The following is a 27,810-nucleotide window of genomic DNA, read 5'->3' as shown; positions in this document are numbered from 1 at the left end:
CCACAGCATGCCAGGGAGAAAAGCTGCCTCTGCCGCCTCGTCTGCTCTGTTGGGATACTGGATCACACCCCAAAGACGGAGGAGAGAGCCCCAGTCACTCCAGTTTCAGGAAAAAGCTGGGCTGACCCACACTGCTTTGCAGAGGGGCTCTAGGGGCAGGTGCTGCTCGTTCCTCCAGGCAACAGGTATTTTTCCTCAGGCAGCATCCCTTCCGTGCAGTCAGCGGCAGCTTCACCTGCAGGGTGATTTTAGGATTGGGCAAGCGCTGATTTGGGGCACGGACTTGCCAGCAGGCTGGAGAGCAGCGTGCCTGGTCCGGGTCAGGGTGTGCAATGCAGACAGAGCTCCCGCCAGCCGCCCACCCGTCCGTGCCGTGCCCGCGTGGGCAGGGCCGGGGCCGCACAGAGGGGCCCTGTGTGGCACCCGCCAGCGCCCTGCCCCACGGCCGGCAGCCCCTACGCGATCCAGGGTCACAAACAACGGGGAAACAGGGACATACCCCCTGCAGGAATGCAAGTTTTTAGAGTTTGGGTGTTACAAAAAAAAAAAAAAGGGTGTCAAAAAAGGGCGCTTGCATTTCCCCAGCTCCAGAATGCAGTCCTGCATCCTTAGAAAACTTTTTAAAACTTTGTTCCTAGATTATATATTAATTTTTAGACGGTTTTTATGTAGTTTTGGTGACAGTGATTTGACATAGACGCTACAAAGCCTCAGCCTTCTGTTGGAAAAACTGAAGGAGAAAGTCAATTTTGTTTGGAGTTGTTTACCAAAGAGGCAGGTCATGACTCTGCTTCCTGCCTGGCCTCTCCTCCTCAGACAAACAGCCATGAGGTGCAACGGAGCCGAGGTATGGATGAGAAGGCAAGGAAAAAGGAAAGGATACCCTGTGTGAAAAGTATTCCCAGCTCTAGGCAGAGCAGGACGTTGCCTACAAGACAAGCGTATTTTATCGAGGCTTTTTTTCCCCTCACTCGCTGATTTTTTCCACCCATTTAATGCTTTTTTCCATTGTTATCTGCACTAAATATGAGTTACTTAATTTATTACTTATAACTTTATTTATCACCGAAACATGACTTAAAAATGCATTGTTTAACCCATTCTCCATCAGTAAAACAAATACACGCTCTCATTTCTCCTCGCTTGAAATGCTACTCGGTACTTTCGCACCGGTTTCCGTACAGCTGCGTTTCGCACCCCAGGCCGGCCCTTTCTGCCCCCTCCGCCGCCCCCGGGGCGGTGTGCCCGCAGCGGCAGGGGCCCCTCCGCTCGGTTCCCGTGGTGTTTTTCCATTGCGGGACCGAGCGGGAAGTTGGGAGCCGCGTTATTCCCGCGGGGGCGGCGCGGAGGGGTCGCGGCCCCGGCGCGGTACGGCCGCGGGGGGGCGCTGCCGCTGCCGGTGCCGCCCCCGCCGGGCGCTGCGTCACGCGGCGGCCGCGCGTGGGCGGGCGGCGGAGCGCGCGCGGGCTCTCGCCATGTGACCGCGCGGGAGGGGGCGGCGTGCGCGGGGGGCGGGGGCCGCTCCCTCCCTCCCTCCCTCCCCTCTTTCCCTCCTTCCCTCCCTCCCGCCCGCCCGCCCGCCCGCTCGTCCCCCGCGCGCGGCGAAGGTGCGGCCGCGACGAGGCGAGGTGCGGCGGGGCGGCCGCGCGCCTCCCCGGCGGCGGCGGCGGCAGCAGCGAGGCGGTGGCGGGGACAGGCTCGCCCACCCGCCCCGTCGATGGGAAAGGAGGAGCCTGGGCGGGGGGGGCGCGGGCAGGAACTTCGGCGGGGCTGAGTCTGCGGCCCCGGGACGGCACCGAGGGGAGCCCCGGGCAGCCGGCGGCGGCGGCCAACTGCAGAGTACGTGCGGGGCGGCCGGGGGCGCGGGCAGCGCGGCCCCGGCGCCGCGGGGCACGGCCGGAAGGAGCGGGCGGGTCGTGCGTGGGTGATTCCCGGAGAAATCCGGCGCGGGGGGGACGGGGGAGTGGGCGGAAAGTGCAGAAGCGTCCCCGCCGTGTGTGCGCCGCGGGGCGGGGGGGCTGCGGGGCGGGGGCGGCGGGCGGGACGGCGCGGACGGGACGGGACGGGCGGAGGAGGCGCCCCGGCGGCGGGGTCCCGGGCGGGGGGCGGTGGGGCCGGCGTGGCACCGGCCGCCCCCCGGGCTCTGTGGGGCCGTGCCCCTCCGCGGCTCGGACGCGAGGGATTGTCCGGCCGCGGCGGCGCCCCGCGGGGTAGCCCCGACGGAAAAGCCGCCCCGAGGAGGTTCCTGTCACCGGGCTCAGCGGCCGCGAACTTTGTGTGGGGAGCGCAGCCCCCCGTCCGTGCCCGCGCTGTGGGCTTCCTTCCCGTGGGCTCCATCCCGCGGTGCGGGACCCTGCTCCGGAGGTATTTGTGCGCTCGTCTCGTCCTTACGCGAGGGGGTTTTTGCACGTTTCAAGTTTCTCATTAGTTGCGGCGAGGTACGGATTTGTACGTAAACGCGGAGCTCACTCATCGGCTGTATTTTGGCACATCTCAGAGCTAGACAAGACTATTTAATTTGCGAAGTCTCTCTTCTGCAGCTACATGTAATTTTTTCCTCCTGCTAAAAGTCCTTTGGAAACGCTGCAGAAATGTAATGAATATGCAAAGCAGCCAGCTCTCAAACCCAAACCCAGTTTGTCTTCAGAGACTTTTCAAAACGCCCAAAGTGATCAAGATACATTATGAAATAATCACTTTTGCCTAAAATACAGGGAAGTGATGTTTCACACTTTCTCCTTGTATTCCTAATTTAATTGGTGACAGCTCAATTAGAATTCACCTGAAATAAAATCTCTAAAAATCAGCTAGAGTTGCTCGATTGCTTTTACTTCCAGTGCAGCCTTAAAAAGCAGGACAGCTGCTCGTGAAGTCCTTGTCCCATGCGTACATCCCACAGCTCCCGAGTTTTCCTTTTCCCGGTGCTTCACCCACATCCACCACCTGCCTACTTCATCCGTGTATCTTCCTGCCACCTCCGGGAAGTGTGCGGCTGGGAGCGGGCACGACGAGGAAGGAACGGGTGTTTTCCAGTGGTTAAAGATGCTGAGCGGGGCTGCTACTGCCGCTGCCCGCTGTCTTGATAGAGGAAGCAGGAATAGGTGCACTAGCTGTTTACAAATATTTAAGATCACTCTGTGCTGTCTCTGTGGTTTTTGGTTTCCTTTTTCCCAGGAGTTATGTTTGTGGTCAGAGTTAAGGTGACAGCCAGCGTTTGGAGAGGAGGGCATGGCATGTGGGGTGATGGGCTGTGGATGTGAATGAGGTAATGTGGAAAATCAGAATGCATGGTTGTGGGTTGCAAAGGCTGAGTGAAAATCTAACTTGTGACTTCCTGGTTCTCCTATGGCTATAACAATATGCAGCCTTGCGTGTATTTTAAACAGCTTTGTCTGCTGTGGGGAGTTTTCTGGCTTCTTTGTTTGTTCTATATGTGAAAAACATAAGAGATGGCCGCTCTTCCCTGTGTGTTCTGATACTTCTCACTGGTATGGACAGCAAGCAAAGAAGGGAGAGAAGTAGCAGCTCAAGTGCCATGGTTGTGTTCATTTATTCCTGTAGACCTCCCTGTGCAAGCTTTGCATTCCTGCCTCTTGCTGGGAAAAGGGTTTGCAGTTGGCCATGTGTTAGATGTACCTGCTTGCTCCTGAGGCAGCAGATCGTTCTGGCTGGCTTCTTAGGGTTTGCCAGAGGACATGACCAGGCTGTTACTCCTGAACCAGGTTGGTTTGGGATCACAGATTAGACAGCCTAAGACTTATCGAGCAGGCTGCACAAGAGGGGGATCACACATGGTGCCCCAGGGCCTTATCCAAGATGCTCTTCCTGGTGAGGAGCAGACAGGAGTAGGCTGTGAGCTCGTCCTGCATCTTCTTGCTGTGTAACCTCTTCTCGTGCTCACCCTTTGTCCCAAAAGCACAGTCCCCAATGCACTAAGAAGTGAAAACAGTGGTGGAAAGCAGTACTTCAGGTCTCTTAGATACAGCTTAAAGGTCACCTGAAAGATGTGGGGCGCTGAGACTTGAGTGGGTGTGCTAAGGCTTTGCGTAGCCAGCCAGGTGAGCAGAGCCAGCAGCAGCAGCAGTGCCAGGTGTCCTTTGGGTTAACCTCCTCGGGTTCTGGCAGTGGTATGCTGCTTTCTCAGCACTCCTTGCTTGTTGCTTGTCCTCTTCCTAAGCCTCATCTTACTCCTGCAGGTGGACTAGCATAGCTGCTTCCCGGGCTTTGTAGGCTGTGAGCTGGGCCGAACCAGGGACCGGACCGGTCATGTCTGGAGAAACAGCATAGCTGGCAGCAGGAGAGGCCGTCTCAGAAAGGGAAGGGAGCCTTCCCCTTGTTAAAATTTAGAAATAACTTGGGATGGCATTGAGGTGAGTGCTGGAGGAACTCTGTTTAATGCAAGGAGAAAAGAGGTCAAAAGGAGGAGTGTTTGAAAATGCCTTCTCTGCAGAAATCAGTAGCAGTTGTACGTGGAAAAATTGCTCGGCCCTCTCAGGAGTTAGTGTACTGAATTTGAAAAACAGAATGGGTCCGTAAAGTATGAAACAAAGGGATTTCAGTCTTGCTTTAAATGCAAATCGCAATGCAGTCTGAACCGTGGAGTCACTGCTGACACCTCCATAGTACATATTAATCCAGTTTTATCTGTCATGAGGAGATTTGTTGATTAGAAGCCTCTAGGTAAAGGCTGCTTGTGGACTGGTGCTGCTCTTCCAGCCTGTGGGCTGGAAAAATGAGTTCAGTTCCATGGCTTGCCTGGAGCTCTTAGGCTCTGTGTAATTTCACTGCCACCGTCCTTCCAAGATTCAATTTAGCTCTCTGCAAAGAGCCCATTTATGTAGATTTATGTAGATTTTGTGCTAAGATGAATGACTTTCAGAGGAAAAGGGCCTTCCTTTAAAAGTTATATAAGTTAATTTGTGGTATTGGTGGTGAAAAGTCAGCAGCGTTTGAAATGGGAGGGTAGGAACAGTTTACTGAAATACCACTAAACATAAGCTGTTAATTTTGTTTGTCTTGACAAAGTTTGTCTAGAGTGGATTTTTCTGAGAAATCTAGTGAAATAATGACATTTTTAAAATGGTGAATTCTGTGCCCTGAAAAGGGTTACTTTTAAGTGATTTTCCTCATTTTCCTTGTTGCTTCTTGTATCTTTGGGTGTAGACAGTAGGTGATTGATTTTCTGCAGTTAACTATAATTTCTGAAGCCAAACTGTGTTTCTAAACTTTGTAGCTCTTAAATGTTTACAGTTTCACCCTGAGTTCCAAAGAGTGTAGTTGATTAGCTCTGAAGCTCACCAACGGCTCCTTGAGGTAGCTGCTCAAATCTAAACTGCTATTGCTGTCCCTTCTGCTTTACGCATTCTGGCACACAAGGAATGATATGTTCAGCTGGTGGTTTGGGGGTTTTGTATGTTTTGGGTCTTTTTTTTTTTTTCCCTGGGCTCCATCTCTCTTCCTGAAGAGATTGAATGAAGGTATCCTGTTGCTGCCACATACATTTCTGGAAAGTTTCTGTTGGCCTCTTGATTTTATTTTTCTCTAGTAGAGTTAAATCAGAATTTTGTAGTAAAAGCCTGGTCTTCCAGATGCCTCCTGAATAGAAGTTGGGCTCTGTTTGTTTCTTCTGTATATTTGGCTTGCTGAAGAAAAGGCTCATATTTAAAAAAAAAAAAACCAAAACACCCAGACCATTTCTTTATAATATTTTACATGTTTTACAATAGGCAAAAGCACATACTGTAAAAATAATTTCTCTCGGAGTTTTGATAACCAATCTCCCAATGCCCCATAGCAAATGTATTTGCTTGCACTGCAGTTTTGGAGGAAGGGGAGTTGCACATTATTAAAATACTTTTCCCCCAGCATGTGCAAATCTTTCTGTAGGTATTGTTTTTTAGGTTACTACTGTGTGTTTTTTCACGTCCAGTGTGATAGTAGAGCCAGAGCAATGTTAGCAGACCTGCTCAATGTTTCAGTTCTGTTACTTTCTCAACCAAACTATAAATTACATGCTTTAGACCTTATTGATTGGTGGTTTAGCTTAATACAGTAATACTGGAAATTATCTGCTTGTGGCTGTGAAAGCCACCGTAGAGTGAAGAGGTGTGTGTGTGAGATCTTAGAATTCTCTTGAGGAGTTTATTATTTGTGGTATAACTGGATAAGGGGTTTATGAAGTTGAAACTTGTGCAAATGTTTTTTCCTGCCACCGTAAGGGCTGAACACTGCAGCAATCTGTCTGTTGGGAGCCTTTAAGCACAATTGCTGTATTGCTGAGTGGTATTTCATGTCTCAAGTGTCAGTGACAAGGCAGCCTTGTTAGCAAATGAAACGGGCAGGTGAACGCAAACTAAGGTTTTTAAACTATATATGTTGGAATCCATCAGTATTTTTGCTTTGTCTGCAGCAGTTGGTGCTATAATTAAGATCAGCAGAGGCATTAGGTCCTTTTTATGTGAAACAGGTAAAACTGTAGAAATACTTGGTTCTTAAAACACCCTTTTACTGACCCAGCTTCATTAATCCTCTGGGGTTCTGTGAAGCACTTTTCTTCTTTGCTTTCCTTTTACAGTCCTCCACACTTTAGGGGGGAAAAATGATGCGACAGTTAAGAAGAATTGAAGCTGATGAGCTTTTTTCTTCAGGAAATCAAGTATTCTGTAATTCTTCAGAATGTGTTTTGTGATCATTTTGATTTTAAGATATAAGAGAATTGAGTAGAAGCTTTGAGCGATATTGACTGACATTCTTGGGAATAAATATGAAGTGGGAATGTTGAAAACAAGCTGGCTTCATGTTTGAATCATCTTTTTTGTAGGTACATCACAACTATCTGCTGATTTGGTTTTTTTTCAAAAATGTTTCCATTAAGTTAACAAGTCAAAAAATAGAGCTTTTGCCCCTTTTTCATTTCAGTGTGTGTTCTTGTAATGAGAGAAAGAAATGCTGTCCTCTGAGTTGACAGCCTTGTGGAAAGATGAGTAGTGGGACAGTGCATCTGGATGTCAGTGCTTTGGTGCTCATCTTCTCTCTGTTTTTACTGTTTGCAGGTTCTTTCATCCGTGATGGCGTCAGCTCTACCCAGAACCCTCGGAGAACTGCAGCTGTATCGAATACTACAAAAAGCAAATCTCTTATTCTACTTCGATGCCTTCATTCAGCAGGGTGGTGATGATGTCCAGCAGCTCTGTGAAGCAGGGGAAGAGGAGTTTTTGGAGATAATGGCTCTCGTAGGCATGGCTAGCAAGCCACTTCATGTCCGACGGCTGCAGAAGGCTTTGAGGGACTGGGTCACAAACCCTGGCCTTTTTAACCAGCCTCTCACCTCCTTACCAGTCAGCAGCATTCCAATATATAAGCTGCCAGAAGGGTCTCCTGCGTGGCTGGGGATATCCTGCAGCAGCTACGAAAGGAACAGCAGCACCAGAGAGCCTCACCTGAAGATTCCGAAATGCGCTGCCACGACGTGCGTGCAGAGCGTGGGCACGAGCAAATCTGATGTGGTGGGGAGCTTATCACTGCAGAGCAGCAGTGAACCAAGACTCTGGCAAGGACACCACACCACAGAGAGTGAGCACAGCCTTTCCCCGGCTGACCTTGGCTCTCCAGCCTCACCAAAGGAAAACAGCGAGACCCTGGATGCTGCTGCTGCTCTGTCAGTTGCTGAATGTGTAGAACGTATGGTTCCCTCTCTGCCCAAAAGTGACTCCAATGAAGTCAAGGAGTTACTGAAAACAAATAAGAAACTGGCAAAGATGATTGGTCACATCTTTGAGATGAGTGACGATGACCCTCACAAAGAGGAGGAGATCAGGAAGTACAGTGCAATATATGGCAGATTTGACTCGAAAAGAAAGGATGGCAAGCATCTCACCCTCCATGAGGTAAAACACCTTGAGTGGCACTAGGCTTCCTCCCCTATTCTTACACCTTTGCTGAGATGTGTTTATAGGGTGCAATTGTTGTATGGGTACTTCTTGCTGAGTGATGAGAGTCGTGTATTTGGTAGTTGTGTGTAGGCAGTCCTGGCCCAACATGGAAATCTCAGGTACAGCAAAAGTCCCCTTTTGTGGGTGGGTGTGGGTGGGTGTGGGTGTGCACGTGCTGATTTCAGCTTGGTGTCTTCAGACTGCTTGGTTGCTGGTGCGGCCTGTCAAGCAGAAGGGTTAGAAAGTTTGGCACTGAAATAGCAACCAGAATTGCACTAAGCATGGCCTTTGGGATCCTATGGATTTGGTACATTTTAAAAGAGGTCCTGTCGTGATATTTCCTTGCAGCTTTGAGAGTAGACTTGCTTGGAAGATCAGTAACTAAAATTGCTTGTGTCTGATGTGGTTACTACCCTCTGCTGTCTTCCCTCAAGACTCTGCTCTGTAGCTTGTGCACTTGAGGTAAAAAGGATTCTGTCAATGAGGTCCCTAAACCCAGTGGCATGGATTTTTTATTTTTTTACTTGGATTGGGATGAAGCTCAGTTATACAACCTGTGGTGTTTTTTTGGCACGGTGGTCTTAAACCTGTCAAGTGACATGCAGACCATGTGAGGAGGAAGGGAAAGGACTGTCTCCAGTATTCATGGGTGGCTGTAATCTGAATGTTTGTCCTTTAATCCCTCAGTAGCATCTCTTCCCTCTTGTCTTTGAAAGTCCATGTGGGCCTCCCTTGCTCCTCTTGTGGCATTCCTGAGGCTCACACTGCATGTGTTGTAATGCAATAGGTGTGTCTGTGTGGGGAGTAGTTTCCTAGAGCCAAAGTACAGTACAAGAGGAGAACAAACATTAATTCAAAGCAGTGCCAAAACACTGTTGATACGAATGCTGCATCAGCATTTTCACAGTTAACAGTGATTGCAAAATTTCAGTTGGATTTAAAATTTGGCATGTAAGGCTTAGCTCCCAAAAGGAAAAGCAGTGTTTATGTTACAGGAGTGCCAAAAAAACTGTACTGGCTTTAGCCTTTTTTTGCTTGAAGAAGAAGTTTTGTAGGTGTGTGATCCATAGCATAAGACTGAGTTCTCTTTATGCTTCGGAGTAGAAGGGCAGAAGGAAACAAGGCATATTTCTTTACATTTTTGTTTATATATTTACATTTATAAGGCAACTGCACATCACCAGCAGTGACTTGACAAGGGCTTTTACTGCAGACTGGGGAGACACTTCCACAGTAGTCAGCCACATTCCTACCACACAGTTCTAGTTGTGCAGCTTTCACTTACGTGCTTTGTGGCTTTATGTCAAACACTTATAATCTATGAATTCATCCACTGTACAAGATGAGATCTCATCTTACTCCCCTGACCTTGTGGAAGTCTCTCTCGTAACAGAACAAGTTGTGTATGAGATGGAGGCAGGATTTGAAAGGATTGATTGTGTAGATGCCCTGTGTACATGGCTGCAGATTCAGGATTCAGAGAAAGGGGGTTCTCCCCACCTGAGGATGGAGGCACTTGAGGTGTACAGCATGTGTGGCTGTGTGCTTTCACAGCCTCTCTCTGGAGTAGCAACTGCAGAAAATGCTCTGAAATCTGGGCAGACTTCTTGTTTAGGATAATTTTCTGGCATCCAGCAGTGTACTGGAAGGTGGGCTCCGGGGCACCTTTTGTGTAGGCTCAGGCATGGCTGTGCAAAGCTGGAGGGATGAACACTGGGGTAGTGATTGAAGGAGCAGGATAGCAATAACCTGGAATAAAGGACAACTGCTCTGCCTTGTTAATTTTTTTTAGTATTGCACTACAGATCTTTACTACATCATTGTAAAACCACGTTTAAAAATGGAATGAGAGCATGGTTTGGCTTTAGGAAATATTTCTATCACTATTGTGATTAAGGGCACAAGATCAAAGGAGTCTGTGGTTGACTTATGCCTCACTTACGCATGTGGGGCCTCGCTGAACTTGATGGGAACTGCACACATGCAAGCAAGAAGAATTTGCTCATAATTGGTTTACTGTTGGCTTAAAGAGGCTGGATTTCACAAAGTTTTGTCTTGAACAGTTTTGTCTTCATTTCTTTTTTAAAGCAGAAAATAAATAGCAGCAACGAGACCATTTATTTTTTGTTTAAAATCTGGTAAACCAGAGTTTGCCTTTTGTAAACTCAGCCTCAGTGTGGTTTTGGTTTTGATGGCTTAAACAATTTGCTGCTCAGAAGGAAGGACCTTAAACACCCAGGGAGGTAAGTTTCTGCTTGTCCAGAGACCGTTTTTCTGCACGTGTTAATACATTCCAAGGCTGTCATTCTGCTCATTCTGCCTCCCAGTTCAAGGTTTCTCCTTGCAGCTGGCAAGGAACAGCTGAATAAACTTCACTGTGAATTTAAAAAGCTTAAGTAGTGGTTAGCTTTTTAATGTAAAGATTAGGGTATCTCTGGGTCCTCAAGCACAGAGGAGTTGTGTGTAAACTAAAACCTAATGGAATTATTAGTGGTGAATTAGGGAGAGTATTTTGTTTCAGTATGAGCACTGAAGTGTCTCAGAGGGCTGGAGCAGCCATTAGAGGCCTGTGAGAGCTGCAGACACTGTGCTGGTTTGGAAGTGTATGGGTTTGCCTTATGCAAATACTCCAGGGTAGGAGTATTTGCATAAGGCATTAATCTGACATAAAATCTGATGCGGAATCTTTCGAAGGTGTTCCAAAACTAATAAACATGATGTTTTTAATCCATCCCATTGTTTCAGTATTACACAGCTTTTCAAACACAGAGAGCACTTAATGTTTAAAGTTGGACTGGAGGAGGGATGAGTGCAAGGCATGCCCTTGAACTCGGTGACCCCTGCAAGTTCGAGTCAGATTTGTAATTTGTGTGTTTATATTTCAGTGCTTGTCTCATACCTATAAAACAAACAAAAAAATCCAGTTCAGGGGAATTAGAAAAAAACCCAATAAATTTTATCTAGCTTGGTCTCTTCCATTTCTTTTGCTGACTCACCGAAACAGTACGGTTTGGTATTTAATTATGTGGTTTCTAGTGGGGGAATCTGTGAACCCCATCAGATGAAAATATACCCATCCCTCTCCTGCATGGTTATGTGCTGCTCCATATCCTTAAGGCTTCCAGCACACAGAATCTTTATTTTTAGGCATGCAACACTTTGTATCTGCAGTATTATGCCTCCTGAAAAGCCAGGAAGCCATGATGCACTTCAATTCAGTAAGTCTGAATGTGACCTGAAAGAGGAAACCAGGAAAAACAAGCAAATAAACATTTGGCTTTTCTCACATATTAGGATAAACAGCATTTGCCTACAACTACCCAAAGCATTTTCAGTCATTTCAGCTCTTTGCAACCTCTCAGCACTTTGAAGGATAAAAAATATCTCAAATTATTTTGTAAGCATTAGCCATATTATTCATCCTTGGCAGAGTAATAGCTATCACTGTTACAGAAATTAATGCCTGCTTTGGATGGTAATTCTTTTAATTGGTGTTGTATTAATCTTATATTGTATCTTTTTCCTGTCTGTGTTTTTTTCTGAAAAGACAGACATTGTAGAACAGCTGTTCCTGTCTAAGGGGTTATAGTTTGTTATTTTAGTACCTTGTATTGTAGGAACATAGTAACCTGTTTGCGCCCTTGTACATCTGATCTCTGTGAGATTTGGTTTTTTGTCTGTACAGAGACTAAAGGATCAGGCAACATACCTAGTTCGCCTGTTAAAAACAAGTTTGTGCTCTGATTAACATTTAGGCACCATAGGAAATGCCCTACTGAGATCAGAGGCTTTTAGGCTTAACACAGGAAAAATTGCTTATGAAGTATTAGGAGCAGCAGTTCTGTGTGAGATTTTACTGGAAATACTGCACAGGCTGCTGAGAGAAGACTCTTGGCTCTTCTTGATACATGTTTTTGTTTTTCCAGCCTTCCTGGAGAACAGGTGTCACTTTGGGTAAAATAAATTTTTGATAGTTTGGATGCCATCAGGCCCCGTGGCGAAGGACGTTGTTCATGTCTTGTGACAGCTTCCATCCTTCAGGGATGGAGCGTGCAGCGATTCGGGTGAACTGCTGGCCTCTGTGGTTTAATTCACAGGTAACACTGCAGTGTGGTAGACAGCAGGGTGAAGGGGTGAGCTCTTGGCCTTCTCCCAAGAGACGCCCTGTAACTGCAGACCTGCTGGTCTGTGGGAGCAGTGGGTTGGGTGTCTGAGGTCGCGTGTGGGCTGTCCTGCCTGTGCGGCTGCTCCCGGCGCTGCCAGATGGAGGGTCGGGGATGGCACGTCTCCATCCATCGTGGATGTGCTGACTATGCTGTGGAAACCAAGCTGCTCCGGAATATTCACTAGTCTGGGACAGATACAGAACATACTGTTGACAGTAGCTCCAAAGCAGCTGTGCTCCTTTGCCAGAAGCCAAGCCTATTCAAAGCAGCTTAATTTCTAGAAGTAAAAGAGTAGAAAGAGTTGTGGGCACTTGGTCAAAACACCTGTAGTATTCTGTTGGCCTCTTGCTGTTATGCCTCATTACACGTTCTGGCTGTTCTTCAGCTGAGGAAAAAAGTGAGAAAGTCTCTTCAAGCTCTGCTTCCTGTGGAAGGAGCTTGGAATAGCCTCTCCAGCTATGTTGATTTGTGTCTCTGATTGCATTAATAATGTTGTGTCCATACTGCTGACCATAGGCTTCTTGGAAAGCAGTATTATTAAGCTGATATAATTCATGACAGTATCACCACTTCCTATAGGCTTCTGAAGAGCATTGCAAAACCATTTTGAGCCTCAACTTCAGGCTTTTTCTTCCCCGCCTTCTTTATGAATCTTTTGCCAGCAGCAGAGGCACTAGAAATGTGTCCTGGCAGGCTCAGGAAAACATCCTTGAAACAAGTTACATTTGATTCATGTCTGAAGATAGTCTTCACAAACACGAGGGTGAGAAACATAGCTAAAAAAAGTTTAATCGTTTCTTAAACCATCACCTTCTACAGAATTTATTCTGTATTCACCAGGGAAAGCCATCTGTACCCACACTCTCAGGGTGGTTGTTTTTTTCTTTTTTTCCCCAAGTCCTGGGCATATTGCATTTATAAAAATAGTATTCCCTGTAAGCCAGGCTTTGGAAGCCAAACACTGAACGTTCAGACCTACTGTTTTATACTGAGATTTAATTAATGCTGAGATGAGGCAAAAGCAGTGCACATTGAGACAGTCCTACAATAATGTTTCACTTTATGCACCAACTACATTAATATCTTTTCTCTTCCTAAAGGCTTACCTGGTTTAGTAAGGGATATAAATAAACTGAAGAAACCCTCCAGGGTTTAGTGTACAATTATAGGTAATTTTACTTGCCATCAAAATTTTCTATTATTTCAGAAGAGGTACTTTTACAAGCACAGTAGGTGAAAGTATGCAAAATCATGAGTGCCTGTTTGTTTGATTTGCAGCTAACAGTTAACGAAGCAGCTGCCCAGCTGTGTGTGAAAGATAATGCCTTGTTGACCAGGAGAGATGAGCTCTTCGCCCTGGCCCGGCAAATCTCTCGGGAGGTCACCTACAAGTACACCTACAGGACCACCAAGTAAGGCTTCATTAACTCAGAGGGTCTTTACTTGTAGGGAACTAAGCAGGCTGATGGCATTTCTTCTGAGGCACTAGAGACACTTTCTTCTTGCTCTTCAGCCAGCAAAATGCTCTTCTGAGAAAAGGAGGAAAATGCTATTTGAGTCCTGAAGCTTTTTAAACTGCTAAGATTCAGCTGTCTTGAATTACCTTTTTATTTGCTCTCTAGTTTTCCAAGTATTTTGAGGATAGTGCATGTTGAGAGGCATCTGAGAGGCTGGTATTTCAAGCATTTAAGGCATTAGTGTATTTTAAGGTTAATGTAAATTGGCAGAGTAGCCATAGATGCTCAAGGCATCAATTTCCTTTTTTCCATATACAGATTTGGCTTGTTAGCCAAAAAGATAAGGTCACAGGGAGTGGCCTACAAACTTGCTTTAAAGGAACTGAAGCTGAGTCCTAATTTCAGTTGTTACTGTTCTGTTAAATAAACTGCTATTATGAAATGGTGACACAGCCTTAACAGCTTTTAAATACAATTAAAACCTTAGAATTAGCAAGTATGATTAAATGTCTTGGTACTTTCTTTAGATTTTAGATGTTAATTCCCTTGCCTGTAATGTAATACCCTTCCAAAATACATTTTTCTACACTTTAGAAAGTTTTCCTTTGTTCCTCTTTCTTTCATGGAGATTCATATGAATATACATCCATGCTGAATAAGCAATGCCAAGGGCATTTCTGTAATTCTCTGGGCTGTCCTTCCTCTTTGGAAAGAAGAATCCATGAATCTCTTCATGCTTCTGAAAACAACACAAAATGCTTGTGTTCCTATAGTTGAATGACTTTCACTGCCATGTCAAAGTGAATTGGGGGCTTTTTTTGTGCATCTCACTTGTTCTTCCCCGATCTACTTTTTTTTCCTTGACTCCTTTTCATTATTATTGATGGTCGGGGTTAATGTGCTGTTCACTGATCTTGTATGTGTCTTTTCTTCTAGATCTAAATGTGGAGAAAGGGATGAGCTGTCACCAAAGAGAATCAAGATAGAGGTACAGTAATGTGACTCCTGTATTTTGACCTGTGCATGCTAAAATTCAGTTTTGTTTTGAAGGGATCTGTCTTAAGGAAATTTGTCAGAAAAACATTTGATAGACAGTTGATGGGTATGACAGAGAGAGGGAGGGTGGGAGAACATCACCACTGTCTCTGTAAATGTAAGTGCTTGATGGAGAAACCTGTAGGAGCAGGGGTAAAGAGTAGGATTTGTTTAATGGTAAAGATACTCTCAGTGTTTTGCACTCAGCGTGAGTAGGAGGGGAGGAATGGGACTGACTGACTTCCTGTGGTGGAATAAGCTCAAGCACTATAGGAAATGTCTTCCCATAAGGCCTCCTGCTTTTCAGTTAGCATGAGGTGGAGTTTGCCTAATTCACTGGAATCAGCTGTTGATCATGTCCAAAATACAGAGTTCTTGATAAGGACTGACGGCAGAATATTAGCTATCTCTGACCATGCCATAAATTATGACACTGATCGTATTGAAAAGTCAAAAACTAATTAAAAGCTATATATCTCAACACAAATGGTTGTGCCTGTAGATGTTAATTTACAGGTTTTTATAATGAGTTTTGTGTCAAATGCATGTATACATGGCTGATGTATACACTTGCACAAGATGTTGCTTAGGGAGATCCTGGGAATTTCTTGTTAAGAGTGCAGGAGCAGCAGGAATGTAGTTTAGCTTTTTCTTCAGTTACCACTGCTGGAAGGGAAATTTGAGGCCTTTTAAAAAGTTACTTTTAACAAAAAAAAAGTAAAAATAAAAAAATGTCAGATGTACGTATTTATACTTATATACTTGATAAGAATAGCAGATCTTTCTTTTTAATTTGTATGTTAAACAAATTACTGTTTCACTGTTACATGGGTATCTAATTTATCCTTAGCACTGTGGGTGTTTTTTATTGTACTGTCTACTCAAAAAAGGTGTAGGTTAAACGTGTATTAGAATATGAGCTAGACCTGAGCTAGATTTGTATGTGACACAGATAGGTGATATATTCTTTAACTGTAGAGGAAAATTGCAACACATTCTGAAATGTGTTTCTTGTATGTAACGCATTCTGTGATAAATGAAGCACTGTATATAGGACGGCTTTAATTTTTTTTTCAGTACTGCAATGCTTTTACCTGTACAAAGGCTTTTCCTGTGAGGCAAACCCTGGTGAGAGCAGTTGGTTTTGAAAAGGCAGTTATGAATAGGTACAGAGGAATTCATCTTATTTATTAAGTTCCATCAGCCCATATACTACTGTAGTTTTGAGTTTATGTAGTGCAAAATATACATGTGCAGTGAGGATTTACTGGTAGCTTTGGTAAGTCAGTAATGTCATTTATGTGTGTCAGGATTTGCTTTTGACCTATGCTTGTTCTGTGATCCACAAAAAAGAGCAGGGAAAAGCTGCATTAAATGATTTTATCCAGCTTCACCATTATCAGCCTTGACCAACATGTTGCAGGATGGTTGCTTGAGCCTCCTGTCTTTTGTTCAGTCCAGCCCTAATTTGTTAGAGCTGGTGGGGAGCCACTCCTCTGCGTGAAGTAGTATTTCAGTGACTTCGGTTTCAGAATAAGGAAGTTTTTCCTTTATTCAGTAATAATTGATGATGAGCAAGTGTCTAAAATGACATGCTGCAAGGGAGGTGCTGTTTTTTTACAGGATCTTTATTGAAAGAAAGTGTAAAATTAAAATCCTGAAACATACAGGCTGAAACTTGAGGTTTTCTGGAGAGCAGGAAATCTGGACAGCCTTAGGGGATGTGTATTCTCCTATTTTCTGCATGGTGAAATCTTAAAGAGTCTGGAAGGCCTGCTTCTTTTATACCCATTTTTGTTCAATAATTCTGAGAAAGGATGTTTACTTGGGTTTAGTTTTATCTAAAATTACCAGTTATATTTTAAAATGCTTGTGAAAATTTTGTGTCCTAATTGTACAAATTACTTTTTCAGAAATAGGTCATTTTTCCAAAATAACAAATTGAAAATTAAATTGAATTAAATATTCTTTAATCTGATAGCCTAGCATTATTAATTTCAAAATTACCCATATTGTTATCAGCAGAAATGTCTTTTTTCCTCACAACTTTGGGAGTCTTCTAAGAAGGAGTAAAGCATTACTTCAGTGCATTATAATTTTGAGGTATGCTGTAAATTGTGGGCTTTACTTCAATGAAATGTAAAAAAGATGCAGTATGACATAGATCACTGCTGTTCTGGGTTCCTGGGTCTTGCATTTTGAAAAAAAAAATGTAAAAAATCCTTTTTTTAGTAGCATGTTCAGGGATTTTTTGAGAGTTTGTTTAGGTTTGGTTTTTTTTGGAAAGGTGAAAGTAACAAGGAAAATGGTAGCAAATGCAGATTTTTCCTTCTGTTCCGGGGAAGAATTACTTACACTGTTTTTGAAGTTGTAGTGCTTCATTGCAGATCTGTTCGCTCACTATCATGAAAACACAGAGAGGACCTGAACATGGGGTACTTTTTTGTTGTTATAACTAGCTCTTTTCTGTTTCTCCTTTTTTGTTTTTTTTTTTGAGAAGGGTCATTTTGCCTTTCTGTTTTAAGGCCGAACTCTGTATTTTGATTCACCATTCCTTTAACCGTTAGTCATTAATGTCTCTGTGAAGCGTGGCCTAAAATACTAGGGCTTCAATTTGGAAAGACTTCACAGCCTGTTTGCATAGTGTAAAAGATTACTTAAAAAAAAGATGAGTTAATTTCCTGAAATATAATAACACTTTAAAAAGCCTCCAGAGAGGCTCTGAAGGTCATCCTTGAGCAGAGCCAGCAGAGCTGTGTGTGCGAGCTGCAGCATTGTCAATCTGCAGCCACGTTGTAAATTTATCCTTTTCATGAATATGAAACTCGCAAAAGCATTACAAAGAAACAATGTGCCATGAATTACATCAAATTACCTGTAAAAGGCTTTCTCTTCCCCTGCGAGCTCTCCCCCTCTTATTCGTTGAGTGGGTGGGTGAGCTGTGGGAGTGAAGTGTAAAGAGGAGAAGGGGAAAAAATTCCAGGCAAATGACAGACTAAAGGTGTGGAGGGAGTGAAAAAAGGAGTGGAGTGAGTTGGTATTTGGAAGCAGATTATTAAAAAGGGAGGTGGTTCCTAAACCTGCTCTGGACAAAGAGCAGGACAGGCAAATAGGGATGGAAATGGCACATCATCCTGCAGACCAAGGATCTCTCCTGCTTAGGTGTTGTGGGGTGGGGGACCCCTTATTTTGTCATCTTCTGTGACTCAGTGCCGGCACCACTGAAAGCAATGAGCTGTTGTGGCACCAGCTTAGAAACAAAACAAGTCACAGGTACATCAGGCAGAAGTCGTGGAGGGAGAGGCTGTTCATCACTATTGGGGTCGACCAGGTTCCCTTTCAGAGTCAGCATGAACAGCCAAGAGAGGAAGAAAGGAGAGTCTTGAAAAATATTCTTGTTGTCTATGGTCTAAAGAAATTAATTTGTGTGTCAGCATCTCCATTCATCTACAAGAGGGATGGGAAGAGCTTTCAAAAACTGATTTCCCAAAGCTCAGTGGGAGTCGAGGGCGCACAGGCAGGGAGACCTGAGCAGAGGCTGTAAGGAAGCATCTTCCCTTGGTGCCGGTGTGGGTGGAGGAAGAGGAGAGAAAAGCCCCATCTCCCCTATTTCTGAGAAGGCTGAAAAGAAAACCGAAGTGTGGGATTTGTGTTTTTCACAAAAACAGCAAAAGCAGTAGAAGCTACTGTTTTCATAGGAAAAATGTCATTAGAGGGAGCAAAAAAGCACATGTGGGACTGGGAACATCTGCTGCTCAAAGCTGCTTGGAAAACAACTGAGCAGCAGCATGGCAAAACAAAAATGCTGCAGTGCATGTAGAAGGACCTCCAGGCAGCCATGGGGCAGAGCAGGTTGGTGCTTGGCCCAGTGTGCTCCTCATCCCACAGGGCGCTGGGGACAGGCAACAGTGGGAAGGGCCTCTGGGAACGTGATCCAGAACCACATCACTCTCCAGGAGTTATCTGCCTGACTGTGGGGTGACACAGCAACAGGCAGCCAGACCCACTTTTGGGAAACAGCCTTTGGTTTTGTATAGGCAGGTGATCACAAACGTGTTATAAAGAACTGTGTTACCTGTTTTGTTGCAAAAATAGGATCCTGAGTGATAGGGTTTTGTGTGTTCAGCTTCTCATCTTCCTACACATAATCATTCTCCTCTCCCAAACACATTCAGGTCTTAGCTATGAAAGTGGTCAGTGCTTGTGGGAAAGTGGTGCAAATCCTTTGTTTCTGGGTTAGACTAGAGGCTTTTTGGCAGTTTACCTGGTTGTGAAGTTTTTGCATAGCTATTGTGTTTATTTGTTCCGTGAGGGAGTATGCTGGGTGTTTGAAAGCAATATGCAGCATTCATACAGATTTTAGGGCTTTTTCCTGAGCATAAAGAATAGGTTTAATGGCATTACATTGCACTGAGGTTCTGGCCATCTGCCTTGGGTCAGGCCACTGCTCTTCAGGTCAGTGGGCAGCCTGCCAGTGGAGGGAACCTTGTGGTCCTTCCCCTGTGTTTTTTCAGAAAGATCACTTCTGTTTTTCTTGGGCTGTAACCCTTTTGTCCATCTATTGTCAAAAATGTAATTATTGACATGTATGTGTCTTTAGAATAGACAAGGAAAATGCACCTAATTTGGTGTATTTTTGAGACCCAGGTCTGCAGAACCTCAGTGACTGATGTCGTTGTTCTCAGGTTTGGGTCTGTCTTAAGATCTCTGGCTTCCTCTCACATTTTGACAGTTACCTATACTGTGCTTTTGTAAACATTTCTGGGTATTCCTCTAGGGCACATGAGCTTTCCTTTTATAATACCAAGCTGGATAAACTCCTCATCTTGAACCTTTGCTTCAATGGTTAATTTATTTTAATGGAGTCTGGCAGGCTTTCACAGGAGCTTTATTTGCTTTATTGATACATATGCAAGCTGCAGAAGAGATTTGCATGTCATAAGAATTTCAGACTAGAAGAATTATTGAATCATGGTTTCCCATAGTCTATAAATTTTCCACCGTACTTCTGAAATGATGATATTTTGTTTTGTGATACTAGTGTAGGTTCTGTGTGAAAAACGTTGAATCTCAGGAGGCTTTTCGCAGTTTCACAGGGTTAGTATATGTCCTCAACTGCATATAAATTTGATTTCTGAAGAGTGACAGAAACCGTAGGCCTAAATCTGCCTGTGAAGGCTGAATGTAAACTAGTTTAATATCAGTAACAGGGGTAGTCTGGATTCACCTGAGACTGAGAGAGATGAGATTGTCTGCGCCATGTTAGGTATATAGCAGTGGCTGCGGAGGGGCTGTGTTTTATGCACAAATTTAAATGAATTGGATAGCACAAAACATGTAAATTGCAGTCCAGAATTTTCACAGAAGTTCAGGAATGTGTTTTTTAGTCCGTTTTTTTTTCTTCTAAGTGTACAGAGAGGATGAAGAAAAAGCAGTAATATGTCCCTCTTGGTAGCAGTAATATGTCCCTCTTGGTTTGCTTTCTTTTTATGCTCAATAGGACGGTTATCCAGATTTCCAGGACACAGTCCAGACGCTCTATCAGCAAGACAAAATGCCACTTGCTTTGGCTAAAGGAAAGAGTGAAGACCCAACAGCTCTTAATTCCCAGGTAAACCAACTAAACTACACTGTGAATAACACAGGCTGTGTCTTTGTACGCTGGTTTTGATGTGTTGTTGTTTTGATTACTAAATTAATTCCCATAATTTTTAAAAGGCTACCTAGCTTAGCTGTGGTTGCATCACTCTTAATTCACGTTTACCTCCCAAAACTGTTCTGACACAGTACTACAGCTTTGCCCTTGTTAGTTCCAAGGAGGTAAGATGCAGCATAGTAGGGTTGAAAATCTGTGGTTGCCTGTTGGGAGCAAGTAGGGTAGTATTGGTACAGTATGTGCTGTGTTACTTGCGTTATCTGCTATAAATGGAAAGCTCAAGTTACTGAGTTGAGAGGAATAGAGTAGGCGATCTTGGAGTCCTCAGTTCTGACATGTCTTACAAGAAGAAAGGCCATTATGTTTAGGAAATAAGTGAACCTCTGGATCTGAGAGGATAAATTGGCTTCCTAAACAACACCTAGCCTGGTGGAAGTGCAGTGATCCGGAGCAGACAGAAAGCTTTGTATAAATGAAGACAGGTTGCCGATTCTTTCTTTGTCTTTCCTGTATTATATCCCAGCCTTGAGGCAAAATACCCATCTCCTACTGCCAGTTCTTGCCAAGGAGGGATTTCATGCTAAGTTGCAACAAATTTATTTTGTATAGCTGATTTGGGCAAATGTAATCACCAAATTTGCATATAAGATTACATTTAGGAGTTACCCTCTTGTTTTCTGAGAATGGATGTGTTACCCTATCATTTACCACCTTCTATTGCAAAGTAGTGCTCGGTCATACAAATCTGTGATACATCAAATGCAATTATGCCACATGTTCTGATGTCACAGAATAATTACATGAGCTTATTTTTGTTTTGTATATGCTTTAAAGTTTTTGTTAGTCACTGCCTCATAACAAGGGACTACAGGTTTAATTCAAGCTTAAACAGATCTGCAACTCTGTAGGTTTTTCTGTGGTGATCTGAAGCATCGTTGAAGTTTAAAATTCTAGTTTTATCCCAAGTAAACAACAAAGATAGCATGAATGAGAAAGGTTTTATTTTTTTTTTCAAATTACTACACAGTTCAAAAGTTGGTAAAAGGAGTGACAGAATATCAAAATTAAAGCACACTTGTAAGTAAACTGTTTGAAAATAGGGGGTTTTTTACCTTCCTCCCAAGACCAAGCTTGAGCTATCTGTGGTCTTCTGCAGACCCTGATGAGCTCTGAGCCAGAGTATGTAAATACTGGCCATGTCATTACCCTGCTGTCGGGGTCACCACTGTGCTGGAGAAGCCCAGGTTTTGCTGGTCTGTTAGGCTGTCATTGTACATTTAAATTATTGAACTATGCTGAGCAAGCAGCCTTTTGTGGGAAGTCAGGGCTTTCAGCATCTCCCAAGAAAAGCGAAATGCTCTGCAATGAATAGAGCTCTGTAGTAGCTGAAACAATTATGGCATTACCTGAAAGAGAAATTAATTTTTCCTATCAATTGTACATGTTAAGTTTGTACACTTTCTGTTCTTATGTTCATTGTGGCTCTTCTAAATCAACTTTCTTGACTTGTGATTTTCTTCTTATTTTTGCAAGATGCTTGTTTACATTCTCTCGAGAACAAGATTATAGTGAAAATTAGAATTCTCTTGGCATTAGAGTCAATGACAAACATTCAGACGCCATTTCCTCCCACGTTGCACTGGATTGTTTAGCTCCACTCTCTAGAGGTGTATAGGTCTTGTTCTTCTTCTAGACAGACATTTCACACCTTTATCCCCCACAAACATACTGTCATCCTACACTTTCAGAATGGCAGATTTTTAAGCTTGTGTAGTGCTGTTTCCTAAAATAAAGATTCCAAGATGTCTGGTGAAATCTTGGCATAAGTTTTTAGCAGATGTTGCCATTGCTCTTGGAATACTTTCTGGAATACTTTGTGAAGGCATATATTTGAACAGAGCTAACTGGATAATTATGACACTCTTTTTTGCTTTTCGTGATATTCTCTTCATGTAACCTGCAGTCCTAAAGTGCAGGAAGTGATTTTTGTGTGTTGTTGAAGAACAGAATTTAATGTTGCATTTCTATGTAGATGAACTACAACAGCTTGCATTTTAAGTATTCTTGAGTGACTCAGATGTACATTATGAAAATCTCTATGGGTGCAAAAATATTTTGTTTGCTTCATAGTTTTGAAGAAACCATAAAACACACATCTGTACATATGAGTCAACAAAAGCCACTATCTAGGCTGTTAGTCTTTTCATCTGATATGGTTTTACCCCTGTGTTTTGACTTGCTCTATGTATGTATAAAGAGAGAAATCTTTTTTTTGTTTTAATTGCAGTCAGAAAAGGTGATGGCAAAACAGATGGAGTTTCTTTGCAACCAGGCAGCGTTAGAGAGACGTCTTTCCACAGGGTGTTACAGGCAGAACTCGGAAGAGCACAGCCCCAATGGCATGTCATTAGATAATGCTGACGGACAAGGTATGGTAGCTCCCAGGCACGGGCGTTGCTGCCAGCAAAGACATTTGGTGTTATGCAACCTCTGTCAATGGTGGTGTTTATCTCGTACAGAACCCTGAGCCCTGAATGGACAAGACAAGATCTCTCTCTGCCCTGAAGTGCTTATGGTCTAAATAATACAATCAGATGTACACTCAGGTTCTGTTCTGTTCCTGTTGTGTATCTGGCAAGCTGCTTTCCCCAGGGATAACGTGGGGAGGGAAGGAGGTTGGGTGCACTGCTGTTATTGACAGCAGGACTTTGCTCTACCTTTATCCTCAGTTTTGAAAAGAAAGCAGAGTGTTGCATTTCATTTGTGTTCTTGTTTTGTGGAAATCGAAAGCAGGTAATAGAGTTGGTACCCCTTTTTGTTTACCTGTTTGCGCAGTCTAGGAACAAAACCTGAGGAGCTGGCTATGTAAATTACTTAGCACTAAGCAGATTCTAATGATGTTCTTAGTAGCTTGTTATTCTTCAAAAAGCTTACAGTTCTGTGGTTCTTTTTGATTTACCAACTGGCTATTCCTTGTCTTGAATTAATTTTAGGAGTGTTTGTTTTGTTTGAGCGTTTTTGTTTGGATTGCTTTTTCTACTGTTGTGAAATGAGACAAAATGTTACAAACAAAAGAAATACAACCAGAAGTTCTTGTGTCTGGTTTTTAAGTGCTAGGTTTTTTAAGGGGGTTGAAATGAAGTAGTAGAGGGACAACGAAGGGAATCAATACAAGTAAGTGTTAAAAACAGATTTTGATTTGTGTGTATTGGTCAAGCAATGAGGTACAGAAGTAATAATGAAGATTAGGTGTATGGATCTGGCTTTCCTTGGCCGAGCAAGCTTCTTTATGCCATTTAGCCATTGTGCAGGGGAACTGGAAATTTTTAGGATCTCAGAGGGATTGTGCAGTGGGAGAGGAAAATTTTTCTATCTCAAGGATTTTTGAGCAGAGTAAAGGGTTTTTTTAAAAAGGATTACTTTTTTTTTTTTGGTCTGGCTGGGTGTCCCTTTCTAGCAGTGCCTTGGAGTAGTCTGTGAAGCAGTATATTTACATAAGCTTTGTTTTGCTAGAAAACTTCCCTGAGCAGCTGGAATTTAGGATGCACTTTTGCTGATAGAATTAATATGTGTTTAAGGCTCTACCTGTTTTTTAATACTGCTTTGCTTTTAATACATCACTGTTTCACTGTGAACAACTTGCAGGTGAAAGACCACTGAACCTCCGAATGTCCAACCTGCCAAGCAGACAGATGCAGCACATTTCACTTGATGGAGAGCAGCACGTTGGGAAATCTCTGTGCAGTGATTTGATCCGGCTTTACCCCAGTGGTGAGGCAAAGTCCCAGTCCTCGGGTTAGTGCTGCCCCTGAGAAATTACCCACGATTTCTTACCTTTCTGTGATGTCTCTGAGTGAAGCAGCTAGGAAGGCAGCCTGGCATGCATTGTGTGTAACCATGCCATCAAGGCTTTGGAGAAAACTCGAAGAGTGTTACTTGTTAATCTAGAGTCAGATTAAATATTATTTCGGAAAAGTTCAGGGGATGTAGTAACTGGAATCAGATAAGCAAGTTCTGGCATGTGTCTGTCCTCAGAGAGTGGTATTGACCCAAACTACTGCTGTTAAATACTTTAACTGCATCACAGTGACAGCAACGTGATTATGACACAGCTTCATTCTGTATAAAATAATCAGGCTTTTTATAAAAAAGGCCTCTTTATTATAGTTTGTAAGGACCTAGCACTATTTCTCTACTGTGAACTGCATATCATGCAGTAAGTCTTTTCCACCTGGGTTTCTAATTCACTGACCTCTGCTTGCTGCCAGTCTTGTCATTTACCTCTGGCATTCTAAATTTGATAGAAGAGAGCAAGAAACCTTTGTGAAATCTCTGTGGGTGGTTTCAGTTTAATATTCAGTGTACTGAGATAAAGCCAGGAGTTCTTGAGACCCTTGAAACTTTGAGAGTAATAATAAAATCCCATCTGAGTTTGAAAGATGCAGTGGCAAAGAGGTTATTTGAAAGGCAAGATGCAAAAGTGGTTGTTTTGAAGACAGGGCAGAATCTTGCGTTTTTCACTTTGGGATACTGTAATCTTGTCTCACCTCTTTTGCAGATTGTCCCAATCCCAGTGATAATTCACTTAGTGAAATCTCCAGTAGGGGATTTTTACCCATTGCCTCTCAAAATGCAAGTGCAGAGCGCATCTCCATTAGCCCCTGCTCCCAGAGAGGGGTGAAGTAAATCTGTGATGCTTCCTCTGTCATCACTGTGGTGTAACTGAGGTGGTTCTAACCCAGCTGGGTTAAAGCCGAAGAGGAGGAGGCAAAATTTATTGATTCAACTGTTGATGTTCATATGGTTCTTGGACCTTTTTGTTGATTTAAGAACAAAATATATTTGTTTCCAACCAGTGTTTTAACATCTTTCTTTCTTTCTTTTCTCAATGCAGAAGGCCTTGGTATTTTAAAGGATTTTCCTCATTCAGCTTTTAACAACATTGAAAGGAAGGTCATAAAAACAGAACCCGAAGACACAAGATAGTCATTCTGCTCTGGGAAACAGTGTCATAGTAAAGAATGAAACTTCACAAGAGATAAAAAAAACCAGCCTTAATAACCAGTGTTGCCTCATTCAAATAAGAGATTTCAATAGCCAAAGCCTAAGAACTGGTACAGTAATCCTTGGAACAGGAAAACAAGAGACACTGCAACTGAAACAGTAATACAGGTGAATAAACATTCCTGTAAAAGTGGTTTTATAACGTGGGAAGACTCACAAATTAATATTGTGGGTCTTCATTATTTAAGAATGTATTATGTATTTGTGTAACTTATCAAAGTAAATCTAGATGTCGGGACGTGTATTGAGTCCAGTAGATGTGGCTACAGTTCATTTTACTTGAAATTTCAATGTCTACTTTCAGTGTACCTAGCGTAGATATGGTTGTTAAACATTTGAATTAAAAATCATTGGAGAATTAGGAATGCAAACCTCGTGACACAATTAACAGCAAGTTTGCAACAATATTTGTAGAAAAAGGAAAATGCATACAATATTTTCATGGTTTAAAATGTTATGTGGATATAGCATTTGATAGACCTAGACCCTGATTCTGTATTATAGCAGATGTACTTGACACTTAACTATCGCTACATCACTTCCAATGGTTTCAGCAGCCTTTGTGTAACACACTTACAGCATAATACCTACATACAGGTCAGGAGTGTGGGAAATGCCAGTTAGAGTATGGAAGAGTCCATATGATTGGCTCCCATTTCCTTGGGAAAAACTGGGGTTTGATGTACCATACAATTACTAAATCTCATTTGGTAGGAAACTCAAGAGACCAAGTAGTATGGACAGGGCTGCAAGAATTGTCATTCAGACCATTATAACTTCGTGGACTTCTCTGTGGATCTTAAAAAAAGAAAAAGGCATCCCAAGTGTGGCAAAGATGAGATACGGTGCAGGATTTATGCATTGGTGTAAAAGGTTGCACTTGATATCCAGAAACCATAAGATTTTTTGGAGGAGAGAGACAAGGAGTTATGACTTCAGCACGTAACTCCTTATTAAGTGCTGTCCAGCCCACATGATTCTATGAATATACTGTATACTGCATACAGTATACCAATCCGTTTCTTTATGTATGTGATTAATTAACATCTGTATTCTTTATTTATTTGACAGTTTTTATTTTTTGTACATGTTCACTTTTGAAGATGTCATTTTGTCTAAGGAGGAGTAGTTGGCATATAACTTTGGAATTTACCACGGTGTGTTTGTGTGCATCCATCTTTCCTCTGTGCTGCTCTGCAGTCAGAACAGTTATATGCCTCCATTTCTGAATACAGTTTTTGCTTACAACGTGTTCTGGAGGGGAAAGGGAGAGCTGAAGAAAGTGAGTTACCATGCCAGTGGGTAAACTTCCCTATTCAGGTGTGCACTTCATGTCGCAGTTCGCTCTGTGTCATAGGTGTGTATTAACGAATCAGTCTCTGTTGTACCGAAATGCTCAGCAAAATGTGAGCTGAAATGTCTACACTGCAGTCTCTTATCACTGTAAACATATCTAATTATTTTATCACTTGATTTGTGGAACAAAGCTTTATAGTAGAAACACCAGTAAAACAACTTTTTATACTATTAAAGTGTTTGGTTTTTTTAAAAAAAAAATGTTTCTTGAACTGTATGGTACTGTTTCACTTACTGAAGTATCTTACTTTAAGCAATGGAGTTCACAGCTTTGCTGTTTAGGCGTAAGAGATTGAATGTGTAGTTATATTTCCTCTTTCCTGTTGTGTGAGTTAGTAGCACGGATGTTTCTTCAGTTTGTAACATTAACCAGTACCCTGGTTAGTACCTGAGTAGCTTTCATGAAATGTGTATGGAACTTGTTAAAGGACAGCTTAAGGTTTGAACTGTACAGCTTGAGCAGTAGAAGGCACCAAGCAGCAAACCTTTAGAGATGCAGGAAACATTTGGTTTTCTCCAGCATCTGACACCATCAAAAGTTGTGTGTGGGTCACAGAAGAAGCTCTGAAGCTTACTGGTCTCTTCAGTTAAAGTGAGAGGAAGGAAAAAGAACTTGCTAAGCAGCACGCTGTTTCAGTTGAGTCCAGAATTTATTTTGTAAACACTAATGTATTAAATTTGCTATAAATTAAAGTATATAACAGTTATATTTTTGAGTTGTAAATGCAGTACTTTGTGTCACGACCAGTTGGTTATCTCCAGAACGATATTTCAGTTTATAGTCCAACAGGCCATTTCAGTCTCAATAAGCTGGAAGCAATTTTTTTTACTGGTTTGCAGCTGTATGATTTTCTTTTTTTTTTTTTAATCCTGGGGTGGGGGAGGTGGGAGGTACATTCCAAGATTGCACATACGCTTGGTAATAGCAAATACTCAAGCATTGGTCTTTCCATGACAAAGGTCTTGGTGGACTGCAACCAGGCCAGCCTCTGGAGTCGCAGGTAAAGGCTTGCCTTCGTCTGCTCGGGAAGGGTTGCTAGATCCAGGGTACTCTGGATCAAAGGCCAGCCCTGCAAATGATGCCTGTTTTATTCACATGTTTATATTGTTCCTTACAAAATAAAATTCACCGTGAGAACTCTTTA

At 43.0% G+C, this 27,810-nt stretch overlaps 1 protein-coding gene across 4 annotated transcripts; it reads left to right on the top strand.

Annotated features, from left to right (window-relative positions):
• Positions 1-1,675: 1,675 nt before the first annotated feature.
• On the top strand, positions 1,676-27,810 carry NAB1 (NGFI-A binding protein 1). 4 transcript variants are annotated; one of them, XM_039555016.1, is made up of 8 exons: positions 1,676-1,839; positions 7,053-7,886; positions 13,376-13,509; positions 14,491-14,542; positions 20,090-20,200; positions 22,533-22,674; positions 23,891-24,016; positions 25,140-27,810. In XM_039555016.1, exons 2-8 carry the CDS (start codon positions 7,068-7,070, stop codon positions 25,229-25,231), a joined length of 1,476 nt encoding a protein of 491 aa, XP_039410950.1. In that variant the 5' UTR covers positions 1,676-1,839; positions 7,053-7,067; the 3' UTR covers positions 25,232-27,810. The 4 variants fall into 4 exon arrangements, with proteins under 4 accessions (XP_039410950.1, XP_039410949.1, XP_010404831.1 ...); XM_039555015.1 differs by having other exon boundaries at positions 23,891-24,040; XM_010406529.3 differs by lacking the exon at positions 1,676-1,839 and adding an exon at positions 2,179-2,364 and having other exon boundaries at positions 23,891-24,040.

The sequence above is a fragment of the Corvus cornix genome, chromosome 7, assembly GCF_000738735.6.
Source record: "Corvus cornix cornix isolate S_Up_H32 chromosome 7, ASM73873v5, whole genome shotgun sequence".
In the NCBI taxonomy this organism is placed as follows: domain Eukaryota; kingdom Metazoa; phylum Chordata; class Aves; order Passeriformes; family Corvidae; genus Corvus; species Corvus cornix.
This window is presented reverse-complemented; position numbering and strand designations above follow the sequence as displayed.